Below are 27,929 nucleotides of genomic sequence, written 5' to 3'. Positions count from 1 at the left end.
CCGGTGAAGAATGTCTAGCGGTAATGCAGTGGTGAGATGTCTCCTCCAATCACACACACACACACACACACACACACACACACACACACACACACACATACACACACACACACACACACACACACACACACACACACACACACACACACACACGCACACACACTCATGCGCACATGCAGATATACTTATAATGCAGTGGTGAGATGTCTCCTCCAATCACACACACACACACACACACACACACCCCAGCAGATATATTATGCAGTGGTGAGATGTCCCATCCACACACACACACACACACACACACACACACACACACACATTTATATACATATATATATTTATTTATATTACTATATAAAGCAGTGATGTGTGATGTGTCATCCACACACACACACACACGTATATTTTGATATATATATACTGTATATATATTTATATATTGACATTCATTGACATCCCATTCCTCTTCCCCTGGGGGTGTATCTGTCAAGCTCCGGCCCATCATCTCCACCCCATAACTTTAGCCTCAGGTTTTAATTCGGCCATCATACAGCAGAGCCGAGCCTAGATCCAGAGCCCAGAGTGCATCTGATGCGTGGTGGCAGGAAGTGGCAACGTCTGTAACTGCCACCCCCACCACCACACCCCCCCCACCCCACCACCACACCCCGGCTTCCTCCAGACGAGGAGTTGGTGATGCCTCATGTCCGATGGGTGCTGTTTCATCATCAGGCCGCCCCAGCACCCTCCCCGCACCACCTGTCCACTCTTTAGACGTGTCAGTGGCAGGAGGAAAGTGTGTGTGGGGGGGGGGGGGGGGGGGGTAGTCAGCCAGGAACACAGTGTTCTATCCCAGTGGGTCTGCTTCTTTCTTCTCCTTCCCTCATCCTTCCCTCCTCCTCATCTTCCTCATCTTCCTCCTCCTCCTCCTCTCTTATTTGGACCTGTGTCTTTATGTTCTCTCCTCTTTCTCCTCCTCCACTCTTATTCCACACCTCTCCTTTTTCCTCCTTCCCTGCTCCTTTTCTCTCCTTGTATTTTCTCTCATTCAGCCACCTTTCTTTTTCTTTTTGTTTCCGCTCCACTCATCTCCTCTCCTCTCCCCTCCCCTCCTCTCCTCTCCTCTCCTCTCCTCTCCTCTCCTCTCCTCTCCTCTCCTCTCCCCTCTGCTCATTCATTCTCCTCTCTGCCCTCTTCTTCTTTCCTGTACTTTCTTCTCCTCCTCCTCCTCCTCCTCCTCCCATGTTCTCACGTTCCTGCTTTCCCTTCCCCTTCCCTCTCCCCCCTCTCCCCCCTCTCTCCCCTCTCCCCTCAGTCTTACAGCTCTGTGTACATAACGCAGTTCTTCTCCAGGAACCTTCTGGTTAACTCAGAGTCTCTGTACTAGTTTTGAACACATCTGACATTCCCTTTTAACCTTTTAAAATGTCTTGGGGCCATATGTTTTCTTCATGGATGTTATCTGAAAAAAGAGACCGCTGAAAATGTAGAAAGCGTAGATTTCACTTGAAAGTCTGGATTGGAAGAAATGCAACCAGATATTGCAGATTTTTCTCCTTCACATTGAATGTGTACATATTTTAAAACGCAGCTTCACCACACAACACATGAGGTGTTATTCATTTATTCACTGTTAATCATGCAACGGTTATGGTTTCAATGTGTTGTTTTTGTGAATGTGTGTCTGTGTGTTGTTGTTTGTGTGTATATGTGATGTCAGGGAGAGAGAGAGAGAAAGAGAAAGAGAGTTTGACTGTGAAAGCCCTCCGTGCCACTGTTTTATATAGATACATATTTTTTACATTTATTTTATGGTAGAGCATCGCCAGGATGTTCACCCTCTCCTCTCCTGTCCCCTTCCCTCCAGTCATTTCCCTTTCTCTCTTCACCTCCCCTCTTCGTCTCATCTCCCTTCTCCTCTTCTCACCTCCTCTCATCTCCTCTCCTCTCCACTCCCCTCCCCTTCTCTCCTCTCCTCTCCCCTCCCATTCTCTCCTCTCCTCTCCCCTCCCCTTCTCTCCTATCCTCCCCTCTCCCCTCCCCTCCCCTCCTCTCCGCTCCTCTATTCTCCCCTTCCACTCCTCTCCTCTACTCCCCTCTTTCCCCTCCCCTCCTCTCCCCTCCTTTCCTCTCCTCTCCTCTCCCCTCCCCTTCTCTCCTATCCTCCCCTCTCCCCTCCCCTCCTCTCCCCTCCCCTCCTCTCCCCTTCCACTCCTCTTCTCTACTCTCCCCTTCCCCTCCTCTCCCCTCCCCTCCCCTCGTCTCCTCTCCCCTGCCCCCTCGCACCGTGTCTCCCTGCCTCCCCCGCTTCTTGTTTTCCCGCTCTTTGATTGACGTGCTCCAGCCCACCTCCTCCAAACGGTGTCTGTTATGCCCGATGGTTCCTCACTGCACTCCCCTTCCCCGAAACCCGTCGTTCCATTTTTAGGATGACTCTGATTCGATGCGCTCTCAAAATGCGCAAAACTGGTCCTCTGCTCACCAAGTGGAGAGGCCTCCCTATCTCCCTCAGATCGATAGGCTGATAGATAGACAGATTGATAGGTCGATAGATACATCGATGGATAGATAGATAGATAGATAGATATTTCATATTTCATAAAAGTCTGCTTGAGAGCATCAACAACAACCAGAAGTATACAAGCCTATAGTATATAGTCTAGTGGTTAGGGTGTTTGACTGGGTTTGTACCCTAATGCCTGCAATCTACCTGAGGCATGCTGGAGCAAGGTGCTTCACCCCGACTGCTCCCATGATTACTGATGTAACACAAATAATCACTTTTATCCCACGGTGCTTTGGTTCATGATGGTTGGATCATGGTTGATGCATGGACTGCCTTTCAGTTAGTCAGTTAACGAAGGCTGATGTTATCGCCGAGTCTGATTCATAGCACTTTCCATACATCCTATTCTGCTCACTTCATTTGATTTATTTGTTACTTCTCTGAATCCACTTTAGATAGATAGGTAATTTGTTCAATAATGTATATTACGTCCCAAAACATGAGCCTGAAGGCAGCGTTAACATTACAGATTGTGGATTTGATATTATGGAATGGGTTCTTTAGTGGAGCAATAGAGATGTCAGGATATCAGGCTCCTGTGTTGGCCATTATTCTCTTATTGCGAGGATCAGGACCCTAAATCCCACCACTTTCAGGACCCCTAGCTGTCGGTAGTTGTGCCTGTATTCCAAACACAGGTTTTCGAGGAAAAAGGCAGATAATCCTCTAAACAAGCCACAAGGGAGCTCACATTTGGAGTAATGCGATTTGAATGACACTGAGGCAGGAATTCAATTAAATGGACAAAAATTTGATTTGTTTGTCCATTTATCTAAGTTAAGTGCTTAAGTATCCACCTACTACCTTCCTCCGTCTCTCTGTGCTTTCCTAATTCTTCACTTTATGGCTGACTAGCCGAGACCTAGGTGGAGGTTCTCAACGACAAACAGCCACCCCTTTCATGTCTTAGTAACTCAATAAGTAAAGCAATAACATATTCTGATCTGAGGAAAGCCTTCCGTGCAAATCTCCCTTCATGTCTTAACATCGCTATTCAGTCGATTTCATGTCAAACCGTTTTCACCGCTCTGTTGATTGCTACACTTTCCTCGGACGCCGCCATTGTTTCAGAGCTTCTGCTCCAGACTGCAGGGACTGTCGTGATCTGACGCTTCCTCCCAATGGTCGGTCCTATCGTTTCACATTTTTGGATAAGGCTTCCAATGTTGTGACCAGCAGAGACACAAATGCACATTTGTGAAGATCAGGGTGGTCTCACAATGCTATCGGCAAACATGTTTCAGGTGAAGTACTGCCCACATACCGCAACGACCTTCTGTCCACTTGATGGTGGTGACCACACAGATTGCCAGCGGAGTCACATGACCGGTGATAATCCTTCTTGGACCTGAATCAGTGCCTAAGTCCTCACAGTGCAGATTAGCACTCGAGGAGCGCAGAGGAGGCGTCCTTGTAAGCACTGATGCTTACAGGCCCCCCCCCCCGCCCCCCAACCTCTATCCCTCTTCTGGTGGGCCTCCGCCATGACCTGAGCAAGACCCCTGGCAGACCCCTCCTCAACCCTGACTTTTACATTGAAACGGTTTAGCATAGAGGTGTGTCTGTGTGTGTGTCTATGACTGTGTGTGCGTCTGTATGTGTGTGTGTGTGTGTGTGTGTGTGCGCGTGTGTGTGTGTGTGTGTGTGTGCATGCGTGCATGTGTGTGTGTTTGCATGGGTATATGTCGCTATGTACTTCAACCCAGAAGGCAGCCGCCGCCGTAGACCTACACACCATGGATACCAATTAGATCGATGACCACACATAAATGACGGGATAACTCTGGTCCACTTGACTTATTGTACGCTACAGCCAATTCACCAGGGAGATAACAATATCTGAAACCCCCTGACCGCCCCGGCCCACAGCGCCCCGCAGCACGCTGTCTGTGGTGCGTGGCGAATCGCCGTCTCCTCCGCTGGGTCAAGTGGTGTCCCGCTCTCGTCGTTCGTCGTACAAGAAAGACGGACACTTCCCGTCGTGAAAGTAGGGCCGAGTGTAGCGTGGTGACAGGGCACAAACTGCTGGCGGCACCGCTAACTAGCTCCTGACGCCTGTCTGTCCCGACTTCCTTCCTCTCTCCCTCCTCCAGCTCGCAAGGCGTGCCTGTTAAAAATAGACCACCGTCTTGTGTGCCCACCCGTGTGCATAATTCTGAGTCGTCTCCCCCGCCCCTGGAAAGATCACATTACCTTCATGGGAACAATGAGTGGGTTATGAGAAGAAGGAGTCCTGCGCTCTCTCTCTCGCTCACTCTCTCTCACTCTCTCTCTCTCTCTCTCTCTCTCTCTCTCTCTCTCTCTCTCTCTCTCTCTCTCTCTCTCTCCCTTTCTCTTTCCATGCTTAAACGGACGTCTTTGCTCACATCCTTCTAATAATGTAGTTATATTGTTATGCTTGTACCCCTCATGCCCCAGCTTATTGTCCCTGGAGCCACCGTGACTCACCTCATTCATGTGATCAGTGAGAGAGAGAGAGAGAGAGGGAGAGAGAGAGAGAGAGAGAGAGGGAGAGAGAGAGAGAGAGAATTGGTATGTTGGTAGGTGAGAGGCTTGCTGGTTATAATGTTGTACATATACATACAGTATTAGCACAGCTTAGACTGGAGATGTTTGATCACATTTGAAGCACATACTGTAGAATACTTACGTGTGTGTGTGTGTGTGCGCGTGTGTGTGTTTGATAAAGTACACTACATATGTATGTATGTATGTATCCATGTTTCTAGGCCTATGTATGTATCCGAGTCTATCTATGTATCTAAGGCTATGAGTCTACGTCTGGCAATGTAGATCTACATGTACGTATCTAGTCCTATGAATCTTTCTATGAACGTATCTCTGAGTATCTAGCTATAACAACCTACCACTACTTTTATGGCTGACAGGAGAATCACTGCCGGAGGATTAAGATACTGGGGGACTGTTATTACTGTGTCTCCGGCCTGACACAACCCAAGACCGACCACGCTCACTGCTGCGTGGAGATGGGCCTGGACATGATTGATACCATCACGTGAGTTCTTGAACTTCCTAACCAATCACGTGTCAGTGCTCACCAATGGTGAGCACTGACACGTCTCCACACCCGTGGTGTGGAGACGTTTACGCATTCATTCAGGAATAAATCTTACCCTTTATGTGGGGATTTATTTTTTGCCGTCAAATCTCGCTTGATTGTAATTAATAGATTAATCGTAGTCCTTAATTTCCTTTCAGAGAAAATGTAGTCGGATCTGCGTTGTGCGGATCCCACAACACATATTAAATGATGAATTATGATCGCTAGGGTCCGAAAAAAGGCGATGGGAAAAATATGCTTTCTAAGGCATCTAAGCACACGCTTGCCTTTCATATGATCTTCTTTTGAATATTTAAAAAGGGAAATAAACAATGACTGATTGAGATACAGCACAGCTAAGAATAGTCGTATTTTTCCTGAAGACTTGACTGAAAGCATGCTCATTGAATGTACGGTAATTAGATAGATATTATAAAGTCTGACTTCATTCACTTAAACTTAAGTTGAGAGAAAAGGTGTAACATAACACCCTCTACAAGCTCTTTGACACCTTTTTAATTGAAATATGCTTCTTTGTTCCCACCTTTTGTGGGAATAAACTGCACATGTGGATTAATCCTTCTAAGATAGCAATTACATTTACTCTTTAAAACCCTGATGGAGGGATACAGGGAAAATGATGCTACCATACCATAGATATCAGATTGCCACCATAATTCATACTGTAATGTTCAAATGGTTATCAAGCTCACACGCACTTTCAATCAATCAACTGGTTAAGCAAATCATACTTTAAAAAATGTCTGGCCAAGCAAGACCTTGTCTTTTATTTATTTAATTGTATGGTTGGTTCATGTGTCAAATAGTATGACATACATCATGTTGGTTGGTCTGGTTCAGTACAATCGTGTTAATCGTTCTACTCTACATATCCATTAACACAGGATAACTCATTATGTGTTCACCCAACTAATGGAACCAATCAACCGACTCCTTTTACATCTGAGGCATGATAGTGTTTGACACTTCATCATCAGACCATCTTTATACAAGACATCTTTTGAATTACAAAATATGTAATACAATGTAATGCATACACTATAAATATATAAATACTTTCATTATATAGTATATGCATTACATTGCCTTACATCCTTTTAAAGTCTGTTTTTAATCATCTGAGACGATACACTCTGACTTAAAATTGTGTAATGCAATGGAATGCATATATTATATAATGAAACGCATTCCATTTCTCCTCATTGCCACGAGCCAAAGACATGAGATAATAGCATACAGTAGTGTATCATAATCAATGGAGAGCGACAGGGCCCTGGAGAGACCTGCTGCCCGGCCAGCCATCCCTAATACCACCGAGCAGTTCCTGTCAACACATCGGCGCTCATCGTAGCCATGTCATAGACCTACGCTCTCGCGTTCTCCCAATGAGACCGGGAGGACCAATGAAAACGGAGATGTTGACCGTCCCGGACGCTGAGCCAGTGGTGGAGGCAGAAAGGTTGATGGATTTCCAGGGAAAAGGCAGAGAAACAAACAGCTGAGTCAGAGGACATCACGGTGACACGGTGGCCACCTGAAGCGATAGGCTCACAAAGGGAAAGCCAGGCCCAATGACAACCGCTCAACGCACGTTGGTACACACTGAAAGAATGACGTCACGTTTTTCACAATGGATTAGCAATTAGGCTAACATACTATGTGCTATTCAGGAAACCATTACAAAGTATACAACGCATCGTTTGTTCGATTAATTAAGTAATCCAGCCCCGCGTCATAAACACTGGGGGATTTAATGTTGATAAATCAATGCTCTGATTGGTTGCTGTATTAGGCGGTAGGACAGAGATCGACGGAGATCATGGAGAAAATGGGGGTAAGCTTAGCTCAGGACGTAGAGCAGGTTAACTTGTAACCGGAAGGTTGCTAGTTCGATCCCCGGGTCCTCCTACTGTCATTGTGTTCCTGAGCAAGACACTAAACCATAACTGCTCCTGATGAGCTGGCTTTCGCCGTGCAGGGTTGACTCCGCCGTGGGTGTGTATTAACCGTTGTAAGTCGCTTTGGATAAAAGCGTCTGCTAAATGTGAGTGTAAAATCTAGTTTTGACATACTTTCTTAGAATATCATCTGGTTTGCATTTTTCATGCGAGAATACTATTGCTAAATGCTTATAATAAAACAACAAAAATTTACCAAGCGAGCAAAACGACTTGCTTACATAAACTGAAAGGCAAGGAGAGGGTAATCTTCAGCACAATCAGTACGCACACTGAGACGGGACACGCTCAGGCTATAACCTTATCACCGGGGAACAGCGAGCCAATGCTTCACAGGAAGTATTTGTAGGACAAACGGTCATAGGTTTAAATATATAAATAACCGTCAGAATTGCATCACGCACAACAGGCCAATCAAGATAAAGACGCACAGTTCAGTACTAATGTAAACTATGAGAGCTAAATGATCATTTGTTGCTTTGGGATTTAACATCCTCATCTCCATTCATTATAATTATCTTCATAATTGATCCCAGAATCCAAATTGCATTTCATTTGATTATATAGCAAATGCCCATTGTAGACAAACAGCTTCCATTAGACCAGTGATGGACTGGACGGTCTGGCATTTGGGCAGATGCCAGAAGGGCGGCGGCCTCTCGTGGGCCGTTTGGCCTCTCGTGGGCCGTTTGGGCCGGCCAATCACGGAGCGGCATGCTTGTCGGGATCGCGCGGCCCCTCCGTCGCGACGGCGGTCCCACATTATCTATTCACCTCCCCCCCCCTGTCAAAAATCGTGTCCGCGCGCAACCAAACCCCCCCCCCCCCCCCCCCCCCGCCCCCGTCAACAATCCTGTCCGCAACCAACCCCCGTCAACAATCACTCCCGCGGCTTGTTATAATGTGCAAATGCCAGGGCCGTTTTTTGAATTTTTCCTAAACCCCAACACACATTTTGCCAATAACCATCCAGGTATCCAAGTTTGCACTTCGTAATGATCAGTCATGCTGGGTAGCAACTGATGATTCAACTGATCTGCAGAAAAAACACCGAATTTGAACTCGCAAGATCAAGACTGTAGCCTCACGGGGCTACAAAGATACAACGTCAAACATATAACTGTCTAATCACTGTTCCCACTGCAGATCGGTGGCTGAGGCCACAGAGGTGAACCTGAACATGCGCGTGGGCCTGCACACGGGCCGCGTGCTGTGTGGCGTGCTGGGCCTCAGGAAGTGGCAGTACGACGTGTGGTCCAACGATGTCACCCTGGCTAACGTGATGGAGGCTGGTGGACTACCAGGGTTAGTCATGAGGTCCTCACTAGACTAGCCAGCTGCGTAGCATATAGCCAGCTGTTAGCCAGCTACATACCTGCTAGCTTATACTAGCAGGCTACATACTAGCTAGCTACGTACCAGCTAGCTTATACTAGTTAGTTACATGCTAACTAGCATATCAGCTAACCACATATAAGCTAGCTACATATAAGAAAGCTACATAACGGCTAACTACATACCTACTAGCATACACCAATATCGTTTCCACATATCATTTTAGCCATCAAACAATATGAGGGTATTTATGTGTAAAATGTAAATCTGTCTAAGAAGCACATATTCCTCTTATATATTATTAAATTATAATAATAATTTTACTATTCCAGTGAAGAGAAAAGTGAACATTGAAATCCAAAATATTTTGGATTTCAAAGTTGCTTAAAGAAAGTACTAACACTGCGCAGTTTGTTGTACTTGAGAGTACAGTGAGAGTTCTTCAAGACATGGCCAATCAGTCATATTGCTATGCAATTTGTAACGGTGGACTCGTATGCCATCACATAATAAAGGGAGTCAAACAGATTTCAATTTTAAATAAAATAGGTAATTTATTTGAAATGGTACAAAACAAGGCGAAACAAATGTCTAGGGATAATTTGTTTAAATGCAAGGATGTGTGGGGAAAGAATTAGACAACGCAAAGTGCCCATGTGAACACGTAAAGCAGTGGCGTGCCTGCATCAACCGAAAGTGTGCCTAACTGAAGGAGAGTGAAAACATGCTTATATAACCCCACCATGTACTCAGGTGTGGTCAATTAGGTCATTATGATACTGAGGCCCTGCCCTTGTAGTGGCAGATATGACCAAAAGGGGGTGCAGGGGTTCGTCACACATCATCAGTCCACCAAACTCAACTGACTCTCTGCATTTCTGTGCTCCTGTTCCACAGCAAAGTCCACATCACCAAAGCCACCCTGGAGTGTCTCAACGGAGACTACGAGGTGGAGCCGGGCAACGGCCATGAAAGGAACGCCTTCCTTCTCAAGCATGAGATTGAAACGTTCTTTATAGTGCCATCGCACCGGCGGAAGGTAGCATCCTGCAATGTAATGCTACAGTAATAATGTCTGCTGAAACAGAAACGCTGATTAGAATAGAGAAATCGGGCGGCTGGGTGTCCCGACCTCCAAGCTTTGTAGCGGGCTAGGTTTGATTCCCGCTTTTTGTCCAATGCCCCAATGCAATGTCAATCCCTCTTCTTCAACCCACTTTCCTGTATCTCTTCACGGCCATTTCCATAAAGACCCAGAAAGTTGACAGGCTGCTAAAAGCAGTTGTGAAATGAACTTAACATGAACTTGATATAGCTTTTGATTTACTTGAAGGGCTCGCTGGTAAACAGCCTCTAGCTTCTTCTATCACCCTAAATCTCTCCTTTTTCACCAGCATACCCAGTCCCTCTCAGACATGTGCAGCCATGTGCATCACATACATAAACTCAAACACACACACATATATGGAAAAAAAAGAATAACATATATAATATTGTTAACATGCACAGATTCTCTCACCCACACATACACACACACACACACGCACACAGGCACACACACACACAAACATACACATATATATATATATATATATATATATATACATAAGGGGGCTTTAGCCCTATCTCTGTGTCAGCTCATCAGCCCTTCCTTCATCTCCTCTACCCCCCTCACCCTGCTTATACTTACTTTGTGGCAGGTTTTCACGTTATGCAAGATAAGACCTTGCATGTAGGCTATGCGCCCATCCTTGCCTGAACCTACAGTCACATCCCAGTTGCACTCATTTTGTTCACTCATTCTCGTTCCTATATCCGCTAAATAGAGCTGGTGTTTTGGGGAGAGAGACAATAAGGCTTCAACTCATTTATGTATATTCACTTTAATCGCTGGTGCACAGGAAGCACTCTCCGACGTTGGCTTATTTTTTCTTCATCATAATTCACGCAAATCCTATTTTTGAATTTATTCCATTCCACCAAATGCATCCCATTATATCGTCCAGTCGGTCGTTCTATAATCCTAAGAACTGTAGCATATGCGTCCATGTCAAGTTTGCATACACGTGTATTTGTGTACATGGATGTATCCTTACATACCAAATACATAGAAGTTGAATGCTAAAAAAGACATCATATCATGATTTAATCGTTCTTCTCGTTTCCTGTCTCTACACACAGATATTCCCGGGACTGATTCTCTCGGATATCAAACCGGCCAAGAAGATGAAGTTCAAAACGGTGTGCTACCTACTCGTGCAGCTCATGCACTGTCGCAAGATGTTCAAGGCTGAGATTCCCTTCTCCAACGTCATGAACTGCGAGGACGGGGACAAGGTATGTGGCTGCCTCTGTTTGGTATTCATATCAGTTCATATTGAATGCAGCTCACACACAGGACAAGCACTCTCCCTCTTGTTCGGTTTTTCCCAGTATCTCCGAGCTATTCCTCTCATTCAGTTTCCCTGTTTATTTTGTGCGTGAAGTGCACACAATGTAACTCTTGCAACAAAAGGCCATGTGAGTTGAGCGCGAAACGCATCAAAAGATGATTACAGCCCTGTGGAAATGCCTTTCTTGTGAATGAGGTGCAGTTCAATCGGTGCCTCGTATCGGCTCGGCACATCCATGCGCGTACATGCGTAATACTGTACCCACGCACACACACACACACACACACGCACACACACACACACACACACACACACACACACACACACACACATGTGTGTGTGTGTGTGTGTGCGCCATTATATTACAGAAGTACAGGAGGTAATATGACATAATATTAAAGAGATAAGCACACGGGGGATTTGCGTGGATAACCCCTGTGTGTACTGGTGAATGTGATGATTCCTGGCGCTCCCCTGACGACACAACGCCCCGACTGGCCACTCAGCGAGGTGTCAAAGAGTCCCTCTGACCTTGTGGGTGCCGCCCAGAGAGCAGTGCTTTCCACTGGCCGTTAGAAAACTCACTTATATATTACCAGATGTGTGTTATTATGTGTGTGTGGCCTGTCGGTGCACATGCGTTGTGGCTGGGACGGTGATGTTGTGTGTAAATGTATTGGTTGGAGGGATTTAAGCATTTTTGTTGTTTTTTGCGGGGGGGGGGGGGGGGGGGGGGGGGGGGGGGGGTTGAGGAACACATCCATGTTTCATGTGTGTATGTGACAACTGTCTATGTAGTCATTCATTCCTCTCACCACTTCACCTTATGATATCACATATCTGGGGCTTATATAACATTGTCATGACATGAACCACAAGAGAGATGGAGCGGCTATAGCAGGATTAAGTCTGAAAAAGCAGACGCCCTCTCTCTCTCACTCTTTTTCTCTCTCTCTCTCTCTCTCTCTCTCTCTCTCTCTCTCTCTCTCTCTCTCTCTCTCGCTCTCTCTCTGTGCTGAATGGTCACTTCTCATTCCCGCCACATGCGTCCAAGCGGTGGGGAATGACACGTCCATTCAGGGTTGCGGGGGGGGGGGAGTGAGGCGTGGGACGCGGGGTGAATGAACAGGATATGAGGTTCCGCATTAGCAGGCGAGGCTTGTGTCGGCGATGTGCGCTGTCCCAACGCTGCCGCATTGCCGGGACTCCGCATCTCCGCATCTCCAAGCCTCCCACTCCCGGGCCGGAGGACGGCTGGCGGGGAGCGGGGAGGAAGGGAGGAAGGGAGGAAGGAGGGGGCCATAGAGAGATATAGCGATGTGTCGCCATATATCCAGTGGGGTGTGTTCATCCTTCATCAAGAGCACACTGCTACTGCCCCCCCCAACCCCGCCCACTCCAACCCTGCTGTGACAGTGATGATTTTTGAGCTGCAAGCACACACACATACACACACACACACACACACACACACGCATGCTCCTAGAAACACACACACACACACACACACACACACACACACACACACATGCATGCTCCTACAAACACACACACACACACACACACACACACACATGCATGCTCCTACAAATGCACACACACACACACACACACACACACACACACAGAAACCTTGTATTCACACACACACACACACACACACACAAACACACACACATACTGCCATTAACTCACTGGCTGTGCTCCAGTGCTCAATGAATTGTGAAGATGCTTACGTCGGTTGCCTGAGATGGTTTTTGACACAGTGGGGTGCATTCCGTAATGAAGTAAAATGTGAGCCCAATGACATCATTTAAATGTATAATCAGTTTCCAAAATTTGTGTTCTTTTTTTTCCTCATCAAATATGATCAAATATGATTCTGTGGATTATTTTGGGGTTGCGAGCTCGGAATAGCAGTTGTGTGTTCACACCAAAAGACACATTTTTCGCCTGGTCGCGCTGTCGCCAATGTTTTGTCGCACAACAAATTATATTCTGTCGCTGTGCAGTTATGGCGAATTTTGTCTCGCAGCGAATTTTGTCGCGCAACATCTTTTGCCCGCCAACGGTGCTTTATGCCAATTCATTCTCCTCAACCATGGCCGAGATAACCACCATTGCATGTCTTTACCTGTTGTGGAAGAGGGGGAGACGTCGCAATGCCCGTCGTTTATGGGTTCATAATATCATCCAGAGGCGCACACAGCTTTGTGCCGTGATATTGTATATATCGTATATATTATATTATATAGATATTTATATATTATATTATATAATATCATATAATATCATATAATATTATATTTAGAGCTCCGGGAGTCGCAAACGGCAACAAGCTGCGGTTCACTGCGGAGTGCAGGGAACGGTTGGCCCGGCCGGCAGCGCTGATTGGCTGTCTCACGCGAATGCCACGGCAAAGTTCAAATATTTCAACTTCAGCTAAATTTGTCGAGCTGCAAATCCTCATGAAGGCGCTCGCCCATGACAGGACAAAAGTCGCGCTGTCAATCAAATCTTGCCGCAGGTTTTTGCCACGACAAATTTCGCCCGATTCGCATCTCTACGTTGACTTTGTATGGAATCGTGGCGCGCCGTTGCGTTTGGTGTGAACACACGGTTAACCGACAGTAGCATCAGATCGCTGCGACAGCGCCATCTCTGGTGAAACACTGGTTATTGCAACAGACCATTTTCAGGGTGTTGTCTACAAAGGACATGGCTAGTAGACTTTCCTTCACTAGTTTCAGTCTACTATCTTTGCCCTGGTACATAAAGGGAGCAGACCCGTAGCTATTGTTACGAGCGACGCCTGAGTCTTTACTATGCTACCTCTGTGTAAAAGGTTATATCCATTGTGTCATGTCATGTCGCTATTCACCCCGTATCAATCAACATATCGATTGATTGACTTGTCTTGGCTACTGAACACGTGTTTAGATTGTTGTGTTTAAAATGTGGTGACTTTAACTTGTTTTTTTTCTCCACGTTTTACCGGGACAGCGGCGGGCGATGCGCTCTGCACCGGAGAAGCTGAGGAACCGCAACAAGGCCAACCAGCCCAACCCCGTCCAGGCCAGCCCCAGGACCCGGGTCAACCGCTACATCGGCCGTCTGATCGAGGCCAGGCAGACTGAGTCCGACACAGCTGACCTCAACTTCCTCACTCTGATGTACAAATGCTCAGAGCGAGAGCAGAGGGTGAGCTGAGGTCCCTAATATAGTCCCTTCTAAAGGTTATGTTATGTATGAGGGGATGCAGTGATCACAAATCATTACCCGCTTTGTCAATGATACGAACGGTGGCGTTCAGCAAGTGTCTTTAACTAATGAGTGACTGAGTCTAGTGTTCACTTGATGTTTCTCTTTTACAAACACATGCACACAAGATTGCTTCCGTTTTGGCTCAGTGGACAAAGCAAAGACATTAGTGAGCTTAATGCGAGCACATTTGTTTTATACCATATACTCTGTTTGTGTTTTATTGGCATAAAAATCTAAAACCTGAAATGTGACACCTACTGTATATCAAAGTAAAATGTGAATCAGCCAATAGAGGGCTGGTGTTAGCCCATATCGCTGACCCTGGACCAGCCTAACGCTCTCCCTATCTCGTGTCATGTAGTACCACCAGCTTCCTGATGAGTACTTCACCAGTGCCGTGGTCCTCTCCCTGATCCTAGCGGCCCTGTTTGGCCTGGTCTACCTTCTCATCATACCCCAGTATGAACACCTATTCACACTTATCTGTCTATTCATCTCTCTGTCTGTCTATCTTTCGGTTCATTTCTAGGCCATGCACATAACCATGTCAGTACTTTTCTACTGTATCTAAATGCGTCTGAATGCATATTTGCCTTATGTTTGTCATACATTATCTCCCCTTAATTGAGCTTTGTAAAGACACCATGAAATACTTTTAGGGAGCATCTTACACCATGCATAAAATGCCAAGTCGAGCCAGTATTAAGAACAGATCAAAACATAGAAGAGATGGCCACATTTGATCCTTTGGCATGTGATGGGCTGGTGCCAAAGTGAAAGGCTTGTGAGCCCTGTGTGTTTTATATGAGGAGGAGGGGTGCATGCTGTTAAGTTATGCTAAGCTAAATGAAGTGTCGATATAAGGAAATAGATTGATGTCGCATTGAAATGATAAGGGACAGATCTGAAATGACTTGGACAAAGAGTAGATTGCCTACAGATTTCTTATTGGCTTTTTAGATGGGATTTGCCTCCAGAATTGTCACATATTGCACTGTTCTGCATTAAATAGTCTTGTTGTCTATTGTCTATAGTACTAACTTATGTTTTCTTGTTTATTCGTCCAATTTCTTAGGGGTTTAGTCATTCTTGTCCTGCTGGTCTTCTGCATCTGTTTCCTAGTTGCATGTATCATGTACCTCTACGTCACTAAAGTACAGGTAAATACGTCTGCATCCTTTTTTTCCGAAGTTGGTTGTGTTTTTTTGCCACAAGAAAATATATATTTTACTAATGTATTCAGTGACTTCTTTGTTCTTCTCCCACTGGCCTCATATCAAATCTTAACTCAAACGTCTTTCATTTACATTTTTATGTGGAAGGAGCTTTTTTTCTGCTGACACAGCCTGAAGACTTAAAGCAGTTATGTGGAGCTGATTAAAAACAATGTGTGTTCTTTTTTCAGTCTCACGACTAGCTCTTAAGAAAGTACCATGTTTTGCAGTTAATCCCAAATGGCGAGCAGGTTCATTTAAGCTTTTATGAGGGGCCGACTTTTGCTAAAGGTTCCCTAGTTCTGGAACACTATTGTAATTACTTTTTTTTCCAGTTACTGGCCCGTTTCTTTTTAAATTTGCCTGCTAAGCACTCCCCGGTGGGCTTAGTGAGTTCGCTCTTCTCATCTCCCCCCGTAACGCACTTGTTTCTCCGTTGTCTCGCTCAGTGCTTTCCGGGGTGCCTCACCATCCAGATCCGCACGGCTCTGTGCATCCTCATCGTGCTCTTGATCAACGCCGTGGCCCAGGCCTGCGTGGTGAGTGGAACCACGTTACGGGAATCAGACAACGATCCGACACATCCATCATATGGCTCTCTCCAACCTTCTGGGAAACAACCAACCAAATGATGTTGTGCTTTTTTTATTTAACCTTAATGTATTCTGATTCGTCTCATCGAGGTTGAGCACCTCTTTTGCGAGAAGAGAGACCTGTGATTTTATTTATTTATTTATTTAAGTTTTTATCCAAAGCGACTTACAACGATCCATTATTTCAGGGCCAGTCTCCACTAGAGCAATCTGGCGTTAAGTGCCTTGCTCACGGGTCACAATGGTTACGGCGGGATTCAAACCCCTGACTTTCTGTGGCTACTGCCATGTTAACCGGGATCCTCAACCACCAGCGAGCATTAAAAAAACGTAAGCCTCGCCTAACGTGTCCCCCCTCCCTTTGCTCCTCCCCTCTGCCAGGTGGGCTGCATGCCCTGGGTTTGGGGGGGGTCCAGCGGCAACAGCAACAGCTCCACCGTGGTCCTGGATGAAGGGTCCGGTGGCGATGGCGGTGGCGTCGGCGGCGGCGGCGGCGGGGGGGACGCCAACCGGACTCTCGGAGAGCTGCCGTGCGACGGCGCCCGCTACGCCTTCCTGTCCTGCGTGGTGGGCATGCTGACGCTGGCGCTGTTCCTGCGCGTCTCCTGGGTGCCCAAGGTGGCTCTGACGCTGCTGCTGGCCGTGCTGTACGTCGCCGCGCTGGAGCTCAGTGGCTACCGCAAGATCGTCGGGTACGGCGTCCGCGCTGCATGTGTGTTTAGGCCTGAGCGTGTCCACTATGTGTGTGTGATTGAGTGGGTGTGTGGGTGTGATTGAGTGGGTGTGTGTGTTTGTGTGTGTGTTTGTGATAGTTTGTGTGTAGGTGGATGTGTGTGTGTGTGTGTGTGTGTGTGTGTGTGCGTGTGTGTGTGTGTGTGTGTGTGTGTGTGTGTGTGTGTTTAAACACTAAAACACACACACACTCTATCTCTCTCACAGCGTAAATGTCCTGGCACAGATTTATATTTTGTGAATGTATGGGTATTAGTTATTGTTAGTTATTGTCCTTCAGCAGAGAACAAAATTAAATGTTTGCATGCACACAAACGCGAATGCAGACACACACTCACAAACACAGACGCAAACACACACACACACACACACACACACACACACACACACACACACACACACACACACACACACACACACACAAACACGCCTATACAATTACATACACACTAATACATACACCTAGAATAAACACGCTTGTAAGTAAATAATAATTATCACCATTATCCTATGGGAAAAGAGAACAGATCCAGGCTGTCTTCCTGTCTATCTAGCATCATAGCCAATGATGTGTGAATACATGTCAGCCATGAAGCTGTCCATTTTTAACCAGAGTAGGAAAACAACATCACCCAGCGTTTACATGTTTCCCTCACTGCAATCTTCACTGAGTTGTACTTTGCACTACTCAGAGGAAATGCTTGTGGTTACATCACGTACATCCGCGTTTCCATCATCTTTCATCAGAGGCCTTAATGGGGAAATATGGGATGGTGGATTGGGTTTGGTGAATAAGTTGGTATCATCAGAATCAGAAATACTTTATTGATCCCAAGGGGGAAATTGGGTCAAGTTACAGTTGCTCCCATTCTAGAATAGAACTATAGATAAGCATAGAAAGATTATAAGAACTAGGAAGTATGAAAAAATCTGCATTATACTACAATATAGGCCTATAACAAAACAATAATATAATAATACAATATATACTACAATATATACCCACATTGTAAATATTAATGCTGAGAAATGGGATCAATAAATGAATGTACAGTATAACCATATGCAGTCTTGGTGCCAGTAGTATTGCATAGTTGAAATATTGATTATTGCGGAATAAAGTAGTTGGGGTTGGAGTACTGGTAGCTAAAGGACCAGGGTCAATATCCCAGTGTCAGTTGTTGCTTGTTGTTAATACTTTATGAATGAAGAGAGGGCTGAATCAGCCATTTTATTTGCTTGTGTCTCTGCCTACATTTCTAAAGACTATTTGCTGTTGGTAAAATGTAGTAAGGAAGCACTGTCTTAGTTTTCCCCCTCCCAACCTCAGGTCACCCCCGTTCTTCTCTAGTTGTCCGAATGGTTTGGTCCAGATTAGATTGATTCTGAGATGTGAACATAAGTACAGGTATACAAATATAGGTATTCTAAGGTGGATGATTCTGCTACACTGTCTCAATGAGATAAATGTTGAGTTCCCTGAGGTGCTGGAAGCCTTTCCATGGCTAACCTCTCACCCAATCAGGGTTCCACGCTTGTCTCCATACCGCTAACCTCAGAGGAGAAGATGACTGTGTTTCAGGAACCTGAGGCACTGGGGCGACTGTTGTGGAGCTCTGCATTTTCGGATACTGTATTTTTTAAAATGTCCCACTCGTTTGCCCACAGGTCTAGTTAGAACAATGCTTTGTTTTCACAAAGTATAATATCGGCTGCAAATACTCTATTGAAAATATTTATGTTGAATTTTGTGTTTCGTCTGCGTCTATTCTTTTATCTCTCGTTTCTCTCTCTCTCTCTACATGGGGTATTGTTGCCGAGCTGTACTGGTAATCTTGGTTTCATTTTGGTTTTCCCTGGTTGGATATATGTTGCATTCATACTGCTTCATTCTGAATGCCTCAGAATACACCCAGAGGTCCTGGTTACAGGGCTGCTCTCAAAGTCCAGGGTGATGTTTTTATTGACATTTTTTTCAGAAGGCTAATGCACATTTTCCAACACTAGACCGAGCATGACTCATCCAACTCCGGGCAACGTTTTATTTATAGTTTGTGTGTGTGTTTTGTGCGTGTGTGGGTTTTTTACAAAAGAAATGTGAGCTCATGAAAAATGTGTTTAACTACTTGTTCAAAACATGATTTATTTGCTGAATAAATATCCTGTATGTTGTAAAGGCCTCCTGTCCTCCTCCTCATCACTAACGTCACCCGTCTCCACCGGTGCTGACACGCTGTGTGTTTGTCTCTCCCACAGCGGGGGGTCCCTCTACGTCCGCGGCTGCGAGCCCATCCTCTCCCTGCTGCTGTTCACCAGCGCCCTGGCCTTCCACTCCCGGCAGCTGGACCTCAAACTCCGCCTGGACTTCCTGTGGGCTGTGCAGGTCAGGATAACCTGTGTGTGTGTGTGTGTGTGTGTGTGTGTGTGTGTGTGTGTGTGTGTGAAAGAGCCTGGATGGATATGTGTATTTGAAATGTGTTTTTGTTTTTGTAAGGTTAAACCTGTGGTTGTACCTGTGCCTGCCAAATAAATTACTGTTGGTTTAGAAAGAAACAATTTATTTATAACTTAAGAGGGCCGGTACATCATGACGTCACATGGCAATGATCGCTTCCATTTTGGAAGTTATTGTGTTGGTCTTATACTTTTGTGGTTATTGTTTAGTAATTAATTTTGAAATGATTTCTCATTATGGGAAGACATTGTTGTGTTTGAAACCACCACAGCATTTCTCATGCAAGACAAAAAGTTTTTATGAGCAAAGGTTACATTGACTTAGGATTTTAAACTATCGAGTCCCCTGGTGCAGTATCGCCAACACAAAAGCCCATGGTGCATACTGATGTATAAGCCCTATAGTACACTAGAACATTATGTTGTGCAATGTAGTCCTTTACTGACCTCATGTGGTTAAAAGTGAGAATTGTAGCTGACGTTTGTGTGTGCGTGTGTGCTGTGTGCATGCATGTGTGTGATTGTGCGTGTGTGTTCATATGTGTGTGTGTGTGTGTGTGTGTGTGTGTGTGTGTGTGTGTGTGTCTGCGTGCGTGTGTGTTTGTGCGTGTTGGTGCGTGCGTGCATGCGTGGGAATGCATGTGTGTGTGTGTGTGCATGTTTGTGTGTGTGTGTGTGTGTGTGTGTGTGTGTGTGTGTGTTTGCATGCGTCCACGTGCCTGCGTGTTGGTGCGTGCGTGCATGTGTGTGTGTGTGTGTATCCCGACAGGCGGAGGAGGAGCGGGACGGCATGGAGAAGGTCAAGCTGGACAACAGGAGGATCCTCTTCAACCTGCTGCCGGTCCACGTGGCCCAACACTTCCTGCTGTCCAACCCCAGGAACATGGTGAGACACCAGGACCCCACAAACAGACATGCAGACAGGGACATCCCTGCAGATAGACGGACACACATTCTTTATGGTAGACCGCCTGCCAGATAGGCAGGCAAACAGATCCATCCACACCAACAGCCAGACAACGCAGTCAGACGGACAGACAGACAAAGCCGGCAAAGAGGCAGTAGGTCAATCTACAGACAGACAGAAACACAGAGAAAGACAGATTGGCAGACCGCCAGAGGAGAGGATGACATCCACTGTCCTGTAGAGAGTTAGCTCTGGCATGTCATTCCTCACCGTTCATAACCTTGTTCTGCCCCTCCCCCTTCAGGACTTGTACTATCAGTCCTACGCACAAGTGGGTGTGCTGTTCGCCTCCATCCCAAACTTCAACGATTTCTACATCGAGCTGGACGGCAACAACATGGGAGTGGAGTGCCTGAGACTGCTGAATGAAATCATCGCTGACTTTGACGAGGTGCGAAAGATGTTATAATATCGTTTTATCAGTTACTTTGGAAGTTGATTTTGTCCTGTCCGGTCAATGTAAACATGCTTGACTGTTCCAGCTCATGGATAAAGAGTGCTATAAAGACATAGAGAAGATCAAGACCATTGGAAGCACCTACATGGCAGCTGTGGGTCTCCTTCCCACCATTGGTACAAAGGTATCATTTCCGCCCCCGTGTGTGTGTGTGTGTTTGTGCGTTTGTGCCTGTGCCTGTGCCTGTGTGAATGTATGTGTGCTAGGCTACTTGTGATTGATTTAGTTACAGTATGAAAAAGCATACAGTTACTATGAATAATTTTGCGGGACAGTGTGTTCATGCTCTTCACACTCCTCCTCTTTAGGCTAAGAAGTCCGGGTACGACCACCTGAGCACCATCGCCGACTACGCCATAGAGATGTTTGATGTTCTGGATGAGATCAACTATCAGTCGTACAATGACTTTGTTCTTCGTGTGGGTGCGTATGTCAATGTAGTGATCAGGCCGTTTACAAAGTATATCTATGGAGTCAAATCAGTGCCATAAGTTTTTGGAGCATGCAGCAAAGTACTTTAAAGGTTTCTGCGAGCACAAAATACGTATACCAGTATACTATGCTCCATATTTGTAGAACTGCCTGTTGTTCTTCCTTTCAGCCAAAGAGGGCGCTGATGTTTCTATCTGGCATTTACATTTTTTGTATAAATTTAGTGTTTGTGTTTGTGTATGGGTTTGTGCGTGTGCGCATGTGTCCGTGTGTGTGTGTGTGTGTGTGCGTGTGTATGTGTGTCTGTGTGTGTTTGTGTGTTTTGTGCAGGTATCAATGTGGGCCCCGTGGTGGCAGGGGTCATCGGAGCCAGGAGGCCCCAGTATGATATCTGGGGGAACACGGTGAATGTGGCCAGTCGTATGGACAGCACTGGAGTCCCTGGGAAGATACAGGTAGTTATACACACATTGCTTCTTTGATCTATGTCATCTACAAAAACAATGAGTAGAATTAATGGGAAAAGCTGATGTGCAACCTATTGCTTACGACTGTAGTGGCATATCATACAACATTCCTATTGAATATCAGGATATCATCCATTTATTCATGAATATCTGCCCCCTAGAGGAGAGCATTCAATGAAGGGGACTTTAAAGCCAATGCTGTCTTCATTACAACCCTTTTCTTAAAGGTGACATATTATACCACCAGGTGTGAGTGTGATTCGCCGTTACAAGCCGTTTTGAAAATCTGCCTCTTCTGACATCACAATTGGACGTGTCCACCTAGATGTATGACGGATAGATGTGCAACGTTTGCTAAAGTCCACTGGGTAGGCTGGTGGACTGATCTATCCAGCACACATCTAGGTGGACACGACCACTTGTGATGTCAGAAGAGGCCAATTTTCAAAACGGATTGTAACGGCTAATCACACTCACACCTGGTGATATAATATGCCACCTTTAATGTGTTCTCTTGTGTTTCAACACGGTGAATTCCCTTGTCTGCAGGTGACCGAGGAGGTGTACCGCATGCTGAACACCAACTACGACCTGGTGTGCCGCGGCAAGGTCAGCGTCAAGGGCAAGGGCGAGATGCTCACCTACTTCCTGGAGGGCAAGGTGCAGGGCGTCGGCACGGCGACCACCTCCTCGGTGATGCGCTCCGTCAGCCTGGCGCGCCGGATACACTCGTGCGGCAAGGCCAGCGTCCAGACCAACCTGGAGAGCGTGTCCTCCATGGCCAGCCTCACCGTCCACTCCGCCATCGGGGGGAGCAGCGGGCAGCTACCGTCCTTCGCCGCCGGGGGCAACAGTAGCGGCAGCAGCCCCGGTCCCGCCAGGGGCCTGCCGTCCACCTGCGTGTCCGTGGTGGACGAGGACGAGGAAGAGGAGGGCCCGGGGAGAGGGTCAGACGGCGTCGGAGCCAAGGCGGTCGTGGTGGAGATGGTCGGAGATGGGGCGGTGTAGGTGTGTAAGGGGGGGGGGGGGTCGGGGGGTGGTTGGGAGGTGCTGAACATGTTCTGAGCTTGAAAACAACTGGTGGAATACCGTGGTGTGGTGAGGAGAGAGGAAATATGCAGATGTATTCTGTTGCCACTGCCTCTTTGTACAGATGATTCAAGAGTGTTTTTTTTTCTATCTAAGACTGCCCTGGTCTCTTTCTATCTAAGACTGCCTAGCTGCAGTTTTGAGAATTTCCACTTTTTTTTGCAGGACGTCAACACAAAAATGAAATGATTAGGCAAGAGGTAATCTGTGGATCTCAAATAAGAATCTTTTGGTTTTGTAACATGCTATAGACCAGAGGATGGGGTTTGTGGCTTGGGCGTGGCATTCAGGTGTACTGTAGTCGCCTCTGTGTATGTACAAACTTCTCAGAAGGCATACCTGCAACCGAGTAATACACAAGACACATCAAGCTATCGCTTTTGTACTGTTTGTTCTCTCTCTATTTATGCCAAGGATACATTCCATCGATTGCAAAACATGAGTCATGTTACTACTTTTGTGTTTGTATGTAAGCATGCATGTGTGTACTTGTGTGTGTGTGTGTGTGTGTGTGTGTGTGTGTGTGTGTGTGTGTGTGTGTGTGTGTGTGGCATATGCACGAGTGTGCTCTGCAATGAAATAGCACAAGGTACTGTCTTTTTTTATACTAACAATATAGAGCTCTCTTTGGATAATTTAAGCTTTTAAACACGCAAATCAACAGTGCATGGCTCTCCAACGTTGGATGGCCACAGGAGGCAGTACCACTTTGCAACAGGATGTTCTCTGATGGGTTAATAGTTCAGACTGAATGTGCACTGCCTCTGCAGGACAAGAGAGGGAATGGTTTGGTGTAATTATAGTATTTGGGTTCAGCCAGATTTTTTTTTTTTAGAAGTACTTAAAAGACTTGCAGTCAAGTAAAAACTAAAGTATTTTTATCTTCGATTTAAAGTGGGCGAGAGAGAGTTGTGCAAGCCCTAGGCAAGTATTACCACTGAAAAATAATTTCCAATGCATTTATTTATCGTCTATTTTTGATCATCATGAGCGCAACAAGGAGTAGAAAAACAGACACCTGTTATTGTTATCCACCAGGGGGAAATCACTTCCAAGTATTGATCAACGACTGACTGTGTCTTCTAGTATGCCCAGTTCTACGCAGTGTTCCTCTGTTGAGTCAAGCCCATATAACATGTATTCGAAAATGCTGAAAGATCCATGACGCTACGCAGAGACATGCGTCGCGACGTGCATTTTCAAAAACGTGCTGTGCGTCGAAATCGAAAGAGAACACTACCTAAATCTTCAACTGAGACGGACAGGCATGGGGCCGTTGCTTTGAGGACACAGTGGGAAGCACAGGACAGGGGGTCGTGGGGGAAGGTGATGTTGTGCTGACCGAGGGAGCAATGCCTTCTGCTGTAGACGACTGTGATGCTATGGTAACACTAGTTAATGCCAAACCTGGACTGTTGGTAAGTAGTGCTAGAGTAATGTGGCACCCAGAGGAAAGGCTCCCCTACAGCCGGCTTACACACAACACACACATGCAGGCACCCACACACACACGCACACAAGCACACAGACCACACACACAAACACACAAGCACACACACACACACACACACCAAATAAGCACACATACCACAACCACAAGCATACAAATGCCAAGCGGGGCATTCATCAAGAAACTAATTTCCTACACTACCCCAGTTTCACTACCCTCACATCCACCACCCTCACAGTCACTACCCTCACATTCACAACCCTCAAATTCACCACCCTCACATCCACCACCCTCACAGTCACTACCCTCACATCAACCACCCTCACATCCTCTACCCTCACATTTATTAGACTGACATCCACCACCCTCACATTCACTATATCCACTACCCTCATATCTAAATCTCCCACATCCACTATCCTCACATTCACTATATCCACTACCCTCACACTGAAAATACGGAAGCTCTAAGAATGCAGCAGGTGAGGTGAATAACTGATTTACGTTCAACCTCTGGAAATCAACGGTATGCCTATACATTCATACATTTTCTAGAGGCCACAGACCTACCGGTGCATGTCTTTTAACTACTGTAGTCTCTCAGGCCGCAAACTCTCTAGCTGGGGAGCTGTATGTTCTTTTCTATGATCGATGACCATGGGGTTTTAAGCTAGGTCTTTTGGAGGTAGCCTCCAAGGTATGTGCCGCCGGAGATAATATTTGCTTATTCTAGAACTTTTTCTTGAAAGTGTACATACAACCTGGTTGGAGTTTTTTGCCTTATTAAACAATAAGCTTACAGTGATTGAAACATGCCTTTTTAGATTATATTCTCTTTGATATAAAGACTATACTTTTTTTGTAAATAGCCAAAAAAGCTGTAAACTTTGTTGTATCTTGTACAGTGTAAAGTTGGGTTATTTAATATTTTGTAATAAATTCAATATTGGTGTACAAAATGTCAAGCTGTTTGTGGGTGGTTTGTTAAAGTTAAACTTATTCCTGGAATGGTCTACGTTTGAAGTGTCTGCGGAGAACACCTGGGGACGATTTGCTTTCAACTAGAATCCTCCAATCCCTGCTTAAACACCTGTAACACCACCACCTTAAACACCACAACTTTAACACCTGGGTAACATTTTAGTGATACACAGGAAATTGCTACCGTAGTCTATGGGTCAACATACAGACACGGCCATGTGTCTTGGACCGAGCAGAGCCCATGAGTTCTCTTTAGTGGGACGTTTGTCAGAGTTCGATCCGTGTTAAGTCTCGGCCTGTGCAATCATTTTCTGAGGCAAGTGTATATGCCAATCATATACAGACTAATACATACACCAACAATAAGTATACCAGCATGGCCATGCACACACATCTTGAGGGGCAAAGGCTCAAACAAATGAAGACGACCCCTCGCCCCCTTCTCTGAAATTTCTTTCTCTTGGATTTTCCAACCAATCACAAAGCAAAATTATTAATTAAGTTGTATGACTGATGCAGTTTGTTTATGTTATATATATTAAGCATTGTATTTATATAAACAACATCCTATGCAGCAGTACAAACTACAACAATATTATTATTCAAAAGTATAAATATTCAATTTTTATGTATTTTGTTGACCGGACACCTCAGCCAATTAGGGCAAAGGGGCAGTGGCCTGGGTCACTGTGGCGACCCCCTCTTGCACGTGCTTGTATACTAGTAAAATAAATAAATAAAATAAAATCATCACTAACATATACACCTCTGGACACACACCCACATAGTGCCCTGTCACTCTCAATCACAGCCCTCAGCAAAAGCCATCAGATCCAGACGTCTTCTTGTCAATCAAGCATCAATGATTTGATGTGTTACAGAGAGGAAAATGAAATATCTTATTTCCCTATTATATTAATTTACATATTTTACTTCCAACGTAATTTTTATTTTATTAATGTATTTCATTTCACCAAAATCCCTCACTTTGTTTTTATTATAAATGAGTGTTATTATATCGTTTTCTTGTGCCCTCTGGTGGCTTCGTAGTGTATTCTTGCTCTCGTAGCCGGTTAGTTTAGATCTATGTGATGAGAGGTGAGTAACGTTCGCAAGGGTAGAGACACTTAGATTATATGATTCATAAAATACATGTTTCATTGGATGATTTTGTTTGTGATTGTTCTACCCAGTTGAGAGGTATGCAAACTAGTCACCTTTCGGCGAAAGGTGAAAAAAAATTTTTTTTAAACAAAATTGGCCACTTGTGTGATTCGTGGAGATCCATTGAGAAAACATTGGGGTGGGGGGGTCTACACAAGAGTTGTTCAAAAGTTTCAACCATGCAACCAACTATATCATTCATTTGTTCACTTAATTTGTTATTATCGTTGTGCAACCAGGACTCTCGTATCGCAAGTTGTTTAATGAGAACACAATTCGGTGTTTAGCTAGGCTAGTTGCACACGTCTTTTTTATGTAGACTAGCCTAATCAAGGCCTGCGGTTCGATTAATACTTTTCTATTAGATGTAGGTACCCAATTAGATGTAGGTACAGCATGGCCTTTTCATGCATTTTAATTGCCCATAGATAGGCTACACCAGCGGTCCCCAACCACCGGGCCATTCAGATCTTAGCAGATCTTAGCTAGATTCCTGACCGGGCCTATGGCCGGCGGCGGAACCCCGACCGCGGAGCCCCCCGGCGGCGGAGCTAAGATCTGAATAGGCCTATTAGCCCCAGCTTGATGTTTCGGATCTTAGATTATGCTAGGTGAAAAGTTTGGACCCCTGGGCTACACTATCCATTGGAAATTGACACAAGTTTCTCGTCGGTGAGTTCGCCTTAGCACTACAGGCATCATGCACTTGGCACGTGATCAGACCACCAGCTCGGTCCTTGGAGTTGTTGGTCGTAGCACATTGAGACTAGTGTCGCGGTCAGTCGACCGCCTATTTATTTTTGTTCTCCAAACGGCTCACTGTAAGTTCACCTCCGCACAAGTCTGTGCGCTGTGCGCGCCCTGCTGGTTAATCTGCTATCCTCTTTCTTCCCCCCCCCCCCCCGCCTTCACTGCTTTGATATGAAAAATGGCTGAGGCAGGTGAGTGCTCCGAATCAAGTCGAGTATTTCAGGCCAACTGGTAAAGGAGTGTCACGGCTTTTGTAACATTTTAGTTGTAATATTCCCTTGTGATACATTTTAGCTGTAATACTCTCACATAGCCACATAAAGCAGCACCGAGCATAGTTTAGAGGTAATTTCCCCTCAGAATCGCCAGAGGGCAGCACTGAGCACAGTTGACAAATTAGGCAGTAATACTCTCACACAACCTCAGAGGGCAGTACTGAGCACATTTAACAAATTAGGCAGTAATACTCTAACACAACCTCAGAGGGCAGTACTGAGCACATTTAACAAAGTTACAACATTTACACATAGGGGCAGCAACGGACACACAGAGGAATTCGGCCGTTTCTCAATTCGCGT

General features: G+C 45.7%; 1 protein-coding gene across 1 annotated transcript in view; it reads left to right on the top strand.

Moving 5' to 3' along the window:
- LOC311361317 (adenylate cyclase type 1-like) overlaps positions 1-22,925 on the top strand; it is a gene marked incomplete at both ends in the record, with an annotated part of 38,677 nt that extends 15,752 nt beyond the window's left edge. Inside the window, 16 exons of the mRNA XM_084481487.1 lie at positions 5,458-5,585; positions 8,756-8,914; positions 9,842-9,983; positions 11,126-11,281; positions 14,341-14,538; positions 14,963-15,060; positions 15,677-15,761; positions 16,265-16,354; positions 16,790-17,100; positions 19,397-19,523; positions 20,364-20,480; positions 20,806-20,952; positions 21,044-21,142; positions 21,327-21,441; positions 21,781-21,905; positions 22,467-22,925. Coding sequence (XP_084337613.1) covers positions 5,458-5,585; positions 8,756-8,914; positions 9,842-9,983; positions 11,126-11,281; positions 14,341-14,538; positions 14,963-15,060; positions 15,677-15,761; positions 16,265-16,354; positions 16,790-17,100; positions 19,397-19,523; positions 20,364-20,480; positions 20,806-20,952; positions 21,044-21,142; positions 21,327-21,441; positions 21,781-21,905; positions 22,467-22,925 — 2,556 coding nt within the window. The remainder of the gene's footprint in view (positions 1-5,457; positions 5,586-8,755; positions 8,915-9,841; positions 9,984-11,125; positions 11,282-14,340; positions 14,539-14,962; positions 15,061-15,676; positions 15,762-16,264; positions 16,355-16,789; positions 17,101-19,396; positions 19,524-20,363; positions 20,481-20,805; positions 20,953-21,043; positions 21,143-21,326; positions 21,442-21,780; positions 21,906-22,466) is intronic.
- Positions 22,926-27,929: the final 5,004 nt, after the last annotated feature.

The sequence above is a fragment of the Micromesistius poutassou genome, assembly GCF_964030765.1.
Source record: "Micromesistius poutassou genome assembly, chromosome: 16".
NCBI classification, from domain to species: Eukaryota; Metazoa; Chordata; class Actinopteri; order Gadiformes; family Gadidae; genus Micromesistius; species Micromesistius poutassou.
The sequence above is the reverse complement of the archived record's forward strand: the minus strand, read 5'-3'. Positions and strand labels throughout refer to the sequence as shown.